Source organism: Penaeus japonicus, unplaced genomic scaffold, assembly GCF_977035675.1.
Source record: "Penaeus japonicus unplaced genomic scaffold, GWHDUDI00000001_assembly GWHDUDI00000020, whole genome shotgun sequence".
NCBI classification, from domain to species: Eukaryota; Metazoa; Arthropoda; class Malacostraca; order Decapoda; family Penaeidae; genus Penaeus; species Penaeus japonicus.
The window spans coordinates 23,350,866-23,358,365 of record NW_028234422.1 but is presented as its reverse complement, the minus strand read 5'-3'; the positions used below and the strand labels follow the sequence as shown (position 1 = coordinate 23,358,365).

At 35.6% G+C, this 7,500-nt stretch overlaps 1 protein-coding gene across 1 annotated transcript in view; it reads right to left on the bottom strand.

Annotated features, from left to right (window-relative positions):
• Positions 1–7,500, bottom strand: part of msn (serine/threonine-protein kinase msn) — a 133,499-nt gene that overhangs the window by 12,273 nt on the left and 113,726 nt on the right. The window contains exons 13-18 of the mRNA XM_086547849.1: positions 5,598–5,605; positions 5,379–5,445; positions 5,060–5,136; positions 2,281–3,027; positions 1,334–1,420; positions 455–505 (exon numbers count right to left, since the gene is read on the bottom strand). Of these exons, the coding sequence (XP_086403975.1) occupies positions 455–505; positions 1,334–1,420; positions 2,281–3,027; positions 5,060–5,136; positions 5,379–5,445; positions 5,598–5,605 (1,037 nt within the window). The remainder of the gene's footprint in view (positions 1–454; positions 506–1,333; positions 1,421–2,280; positions 3,028–5,059; positions 5,137–5,378; positions 5,446–5,597; positions 5,606–7,500) is intronic.

The window sequence follows — 7,500 nt, the reverse complement described above, 5'->3', positions numbered from 1 at the left end:
AGCAATATTAGTCTATAAAGTACATATTTTTCACACTCAATGACATTCCTAATCAAAATCATATGATACAGCTAGCATATTTATATTTTATGGTTGAAATTCAAAAACAAAGTACTAGGTGGATGGATGGATGTGTGTGCATCTATTTTTGTCTGTACTTGTTGATTGTTTGTGTGTCTCTTTTATATCAGTCTTTTTTGTGTCTTTTATAAACTGTGCTAGTATGCATGCATGTGCGTATGCATGCTTGATGCATCTTCAAATTTCAGACAGTCCCTAAACTATTTGCTTAGTCCCCCTTCATTTCTCCCATAGCCCTTCAGCAAAGATCATTTTTCAGATTACCCCAAAAAGTAAAAGCAAAAGCAAAATGATTTTTTCTGATATCAAAAAATTGGGGGGGAACAAGCAGAACTCTTGAATCACTTTTTAAGCACCAGGGAAATATACTGACCTCTTCACTAGTGGACTTGTCGTGGCGTGATCCATTGGGACTGTTTGATGCCTGGAAGAGACAATGCATAAATTAGCAGGTATATAGCATGGGAATGCTTTAAAAGGAAGAAAGAATTAGGAAATACTGATTAAATTTGCCTTATAGGAGGAAAAGGAAGAAAGATTAACATGATAGAAAATTTGTATTCAATGGAATGAAGAAATGCTTATTCTAATATAACAAATTGGTTACTAAATCTTCTCATGAGATCATATTATAAATAAGGAATCAGAAATTATATTTCCAATCATATTCATGAATTCTATCACTGATGAACTACATTAAAATACAGTGGTGATACTATGTGACAAAATGTGGGAAAAGAAAAGAAAACAATGGAAAGGAAAAAAAAGAAAAAAAGAGAAAAAAAAAAAAGATATGTGAAAAATAAGGAATAGGGAAAAATACGTGTTCAACTGCCCCACAAAATTGCCTTTTCTGAAGCTCAACACATGCCTCATTTTCTCTATTTCAGTACAATTCAAGTCCCTTGTGTGCATGCATATGTTTGTTCTAAACATGAGGTTTACAATATATGCTTGTCAAGTTTTCTGTACACACAAACTAACAGCTACTACATGAACATCATTTTTCCTTGTAAGAGTATTTTGTACATTGTTTTTGGTGTTTTCTTCAAATCCCTGGATTGTTTGTTTCTAAAATTTTGATAGCCAAAATTTGGTGTCTAGGCTATACCCATCCTCCGAGCATAACTTCAGGCAGCTGAATGTGTTTTGGACTCTTTCCCTTATGAGTGTAAGAATCTGCAGCTTTTAAATGCAAACCAGCACATTTTGGCGAGCAATAACAAGCAACTCTTATGGGCTTCTCACTTACTTGAGGCAAGAGATCAGGAAGAACTGAGGACGTGCGCAAACCAGGTGTGCTCATTCCAGACGAGGGCTCTGCCACGCGAGACCGATCCTACGATCGTCAAGAAAAGACAGAAAAAAACAAAAAAATAACAGTAAGTACGGTGGGTGCTACCCTTTCTAGTTCGGTTTATTCAAATCATTTACACCATGGTAATGTGAAATGCGAAAATTGTCAAATACTGGATATATACTGCTCTTTTACACACATACACATACACATATATGTATGCAATTAGATATTGCTGTCTCTTCAATATTCCTTACAGTCTAAAGTTGTTGTTTTTTATACTGTTCCATCATAAAGCATTTATATACGATGACTAATTATTTCACAACTGTGGCAAATTAACCTTTTAGAAGGGCTTCCATAATTTATCAATTTAATGGAAAAAAATGTCTACATTATCCACAAACTTCAAAATGTTTGAGCCTCTGTGGAATAAGCAACAGATATGAGAGTGAATGCTCATATTTAGGATGATGTGTTTAATAACCACTGCACAATCAAATACTATTTTCATATATTTTCATGCACACAATATACACTATTCAACTATGATAAAGAGTACAATATTCACAATGTAACAATAACACATGCACATTATTCTTGATAGTTACACATTTTTGTTAGTGCTTTTACTATTAGTACAACAAACACATTGAAAAAGTTATGTCCAAAGGTTAGCAACATTTTAAGAAGGCAGTTTTTGCCCTCTGGATATCAGTTTCCATTGCAAATAATGTTAGTAACAATACACAAGTTGTGACAAATCTTGACACGATAAAGCTTATCAATTGTGCCACGATCTGAGGAGACCCATGCTTGTCGTGTTGCTAGTTGTCAGCAGAGGAGCATGCAGGAGGAGGAGGAGAGGTAGCTGCTGGTAAGTTAAAGCCACACCAGCTGACCTGGTGGGCTGGCAACTGTTGTTGGCTGCTCACACTGTCTCGGCTACGTCCTTCCTGGGGATTTACGCGCCATCGCTCCAACTCGTTCCGCAGTTCAGCACGTCGCAGATCCACATCTGTCTTTTCTCTGCGCTGGTTCCACTCATGTCTTGGCGGTTCTCTACCAGAACCACCAGCAGAGCTAAGGTCTCCATCCAAGGACACCTGCCTTCGTAATTCTGGACGTCCACTCTCACCAGATGATCGTTGGCGTTCATCGCCAGCGACAGGAACAAAGTCTGTGAGGACTGGTTCTCCTGCTACACTTGATGTCACATCGGAGCGACTTGCAGGGAAGGATATTTCCACTTTGCTGTTGCGGTACACATCTGAACGGCGAGCAAGCGCCACATCTGTGTGCTGTCTTCGCAACAAACCTAGTCTGGAGTCTGATTCATTTCTTCTATGGGCTCTCTGGCTAGAGTCGCCATCACTTGACTGCCTTCCAAGCTGGTGAGAATTCCGCAGGGAAGGTTTCTGTTCCTGAGACGGTCTGCGATCAAGGCCATTAGCCATGTCTCTATCTGCTCTTCTCTTATCATGACTGACTTCACTCTTAGCACTGCCTCGTTCATGTGACTTGCTACTTCGTCCAGAGGCATTTTCAGCAAGGATCTGATTCTGTTGACAATCAGGGTTACTGGTGACATTGTTGGGCGTGTTCTCCACTTGAGTGGGTAGCACATGTTGCTCTGCATCAGACTGACGCTGAAATTCAGAAGCTACTGCAGAACTTCCACAACAAGGGAATGGAGACTGCCCACAAATTATTCATATGTTGAATTTATGTATAAATTACAGCATGCAAGAGACCTCCACCCTTACAAACATATAGAACCTTCACCACTAGTAAATATAACTTACAATCCATCTCCCTTTTAACAGGCTTAATATTCAATATCATAACCTAAATTACCAGAATACTCAATCCCAATATTTACACAACCTCTTCCTGAATTACTGAAATATTGTATACAACCTTTACCAATTCATTTCAGTTCATTTCCAAACATCATTGACATATTTTCAACTGCAATCGATCATCCTAAATATTGAATCATTACACTTTCAAATCTCCTGCTTTATTCTCACATTCCACATCATTGGGACTTTGAGGAATTACAAGGTAGGAACAGGGGAGTACTGATAATGGAATATAATTGTTTGGTTATAAGTGTTACAAGTGTAGGATTGCACACATGTACACAGAAAAGTGTTGTTGACCAACAACTGCCCTGTGTCATAACCTACTATATTCTGGGTTGTTTTCCTGACTGCAAAAACATCTCATTATTTGTAATATTACACTTATGTTTCAAGTACCTTCTATGACAACTTCTGTATCTAAACTATAACAAATAATGAATAATAATAACAATAATGATAAAAAATAAATATCTATACTGAATACTATATGTCTTAATTAAGTTCAAATTTACATTAGTTGATAAACATGTGACTGCTTGTGTCTGTTTAGCTATACCTTTATATCCACCTTTCTATATGTGAGTAAATATCTATGAGCAGCTGAGAACAGAATGGATGTATGTGATTGTGTGTGTGTGTGCACATACACATTTATTACCTTACATAAACACATACACCACACACGAGTGTGTGTGTATGCGTGCATGTGCATGTGCGCGCACGTGCGTGTGTGTGTGTGTGTGTGTGTGTGTGTGTGTGTGTGTGTGTGTGTGTGTGTGTGTGTGTGTGTGTGTGTGTGCATGCGTGGTTATTTGTGTGTGTGTGTGTGTGTGCGTGGTTATTTGTGTGTGTGCATGGTTGTTTGTGTGTGCGTGTGTATGGTTGTTTGTGTGTGCGTATGCATGGTTGTTTGTGTGCGTGTGTGTGCATATTTGTTTGCGTGTGTTTGTGCATGTTACATGTGTGTGTGTGTGTGTGTGGTTGTGTGCATGCATGTGTGAAAGTTTTAGGATGATGTGAGTATATACAATGAGTTTACAAACACAAACACACACAGATGCACAGAAGCAAAGACACACAGACACACAGACACACACACACACACACACACACACACACACACACACACACACACACACACACACACACACACACACACACACACAGACTCTCTCTCTCTCTAACAAACACAGACACAAAGAAACATACATTATATGCACCCAACCTGTATCATGTCTTCATAATAAAGCATACTATATAATGCCTTCTGTCTTATCTGGTTTATTCATTCTTTAATAATGAACTTCATTTACCATAAGGGTACCCCTCACTGTAGGCTAAGTGCATTATAATTTCTATTATTTTGTTCTGGCTCCCCAAAATCACTTCCAACTGAATTTATTTTGGGACATATTTAGCCAAATCTAATGTGAATGAACCGATGTCAATGATGCATCGTTAGCTTCCAAAAAGACATACATACTTCCCTCAATGACATGAGTGCTCCAAGAGGAATGCACTATATAAGCAAACATTCATATTTTTACATCATCTCTGACAAATTGAAAGAGTAAAAACATTTCAAATGATATTCATTAAAAAAAAACTGGATTCTATATATATTGTGGGAGGGCAAAAATAAATAAATAAACACAATAATAATGAACATAAATCCAACCAGAAAAAAAAACAAAAAAACATACGAACATTAGAATACATCCATAGTGCGAGTGCAAAAAAGTGCCTCAAGATCTTGATTCCTTGGTAAAAGTTTCACCACCAATTCATCTAAAAACAGCAATAAGGGACCTACCCTGCGCATGATCAGTGTTCGATCTCCTGAGTCATCGTCATCTGGCGTGGGTGGAAGGGGTCTATTTGGAGGTGGTCCTGAAAAGCAAAGTCATTAGCAAAGGCTCTCTTCTCATACTGCAGTCAATATTTCAATCTAAAAAAAGTCTTATCACACTCAAATTAATCTGTAAAGATAAAAATGAAAGGAAAACAAAAATATGTTCAACCAAAACACAATGTATTTATATATCCCAATTAATAACAAGGAAATCAACTAAATTTGGTCACTTGCTCCTTAATTAACAACAATAAAAATACAAAGGACACAGAGAGCTTACCTTGTAATGCCGTATGAGGAAGGGCACCCTCTGGAGGCCTGAAAGTGGAATAGTCGAACCTGTTTAACAGGGGGAAGAGTGGAAGATTGGCCCGTTAGTGCGTTAGTGGGTTATCAGCATCCACACCAAACACCAGAGGGCATGCACGAATACATATCCATGTCATGGATATGTAAGTATTATACATTTATTTTAAATGAAAAACTAAGAGATAATTACACTGTAGGCTAAAATGGTACTGAGGAGTTATGTTAGCAGAAGAATATAGTCAAAATAGGAATAACATTCACAGAGAATATATAAAGGAAGAAATGAAGGAAGAGGAAGAGGTGGAAGGAGGGAGAGGAGAAGAGAATAAAAGGAGGTTTTCAGGATAAAGTTTCATGTCCAAAAGGCTAGTCTTTACAAAAATATAACAGGCTATTGTTCTAAGAATTGATAAAAATTAAAATGTAAAAAATTGACATTTAATTCCAATTAACCTAGCATGTCGAAGCCATAACCTCGAACATTTCCTAGCTGTCAAGCTGACTTAAGATCTAAATTCCTGGTCACTGCTTCATACACATATTTGCCAATTACCAGTAAGTGAATCAAAAGTATTTACTGAAAATGGAAAGAAAATAAATGTGTCTGAATTTGAATATATCAATTTATATCTATCTAAATATGTCATCTAAAAGTCATTCATATTATGATCAAATAAGCTATCACAGACAAATCAAGAGTCAGCTGTCCAGTAAAATAAATAGAAAGGAAAAAGATGTGAAAGCAATCTAACCAGATAACTGTGCAATAACATTCTCTATGTTATCTTCCTATGGCAAATTTAAAGTGATTTAAAAGCTCTTATGAAATTGAAAGGTTCATGGAAGAGCATAGAAGTTACAGGAATGCCTCTGAATTAGATACATAATAGCATTATATGAAGCTATAACAAGTGTGCCTGACTATCATTAATATCCTTATTATCATAACTATCATTACATTTCTATGAATATCATCATTATTATTATCATAATAATAATAATAATAATAATAATAATAATAACAATAATAATAACAATAATAATAATGATAATAATAATAATAGTAATAATAACAGTAACAATAATAACAATGAACACTTTCATCACATGATGCTTGTCATAACACGCTTTTCATTGTATGATGTAAATTGCAGCTACATGCCATCCTTCATATAATCTATGTCACAGTTATCAGGTTAAATATTAAGAGCTGGAGAGCAATTGGTTTGTTAATTCATGGGAGATCTAATGACAACATAATGTTTGGCATGTTGGTAAGAAGTGTATAACATGCTCATTGACAGCATAGATCTAGAGTAAATAAACACTGTATTTCACCTATGTAAAACACAGTGAATGGGTGATGACCTTAGCTCAGAGTCTAGGTCAAAGTCAAGATCAGAAATATACAAAATCAACTTCATGTCCTTTACAGTCAATCAAACCTTTGGACATCTACAATACGAAACATCTACAATTATACCCATCAAATGACTAACTATATTCATCAAAGACTGACCTCTTAACAAAAGCTACCTAAACTTCAAGTAACAACATACTTCTTATTCTTAATCTATCTAATTATGTGTTACAATCTGTTACCAATGCATAAATTCATGTAAGAGTATTAGTGAATGTATGTCTGTACATGCAGCTGCATATGTAAATATAAGGTCAAATGCAAATGTGTATTTTCAAAGGCTAGAAAATTAGCTTCTTATATTATATTACAAAGTTTTGAACACCGCTAAAAAAAAAAAACTACTGAGGATAGGTCACATGCTACATTAGTGGGATTTTTTGGTAAGCATATAATACATAGTGTTAGTAGGCAAAATATATATGAAGCATACAAAATGGGCCTTAATAGTTTTTTTTACACAAAAGAACAAAAAGAAAATTTCAAAATTTTCATATCAAAAATATTTTGGAACTACATATTTCATGAAAAATGTAAGTAGGTATCTACTTAATCGATGAAAATCTTAAGATTCCATTAATTCCCCCTAAAACACATGTATCAAGAAAGGTCTTTGAATCTTGATTTTAAAAAAATGTTCACAAATCTTATATAATAAGAAATTATAAATTGT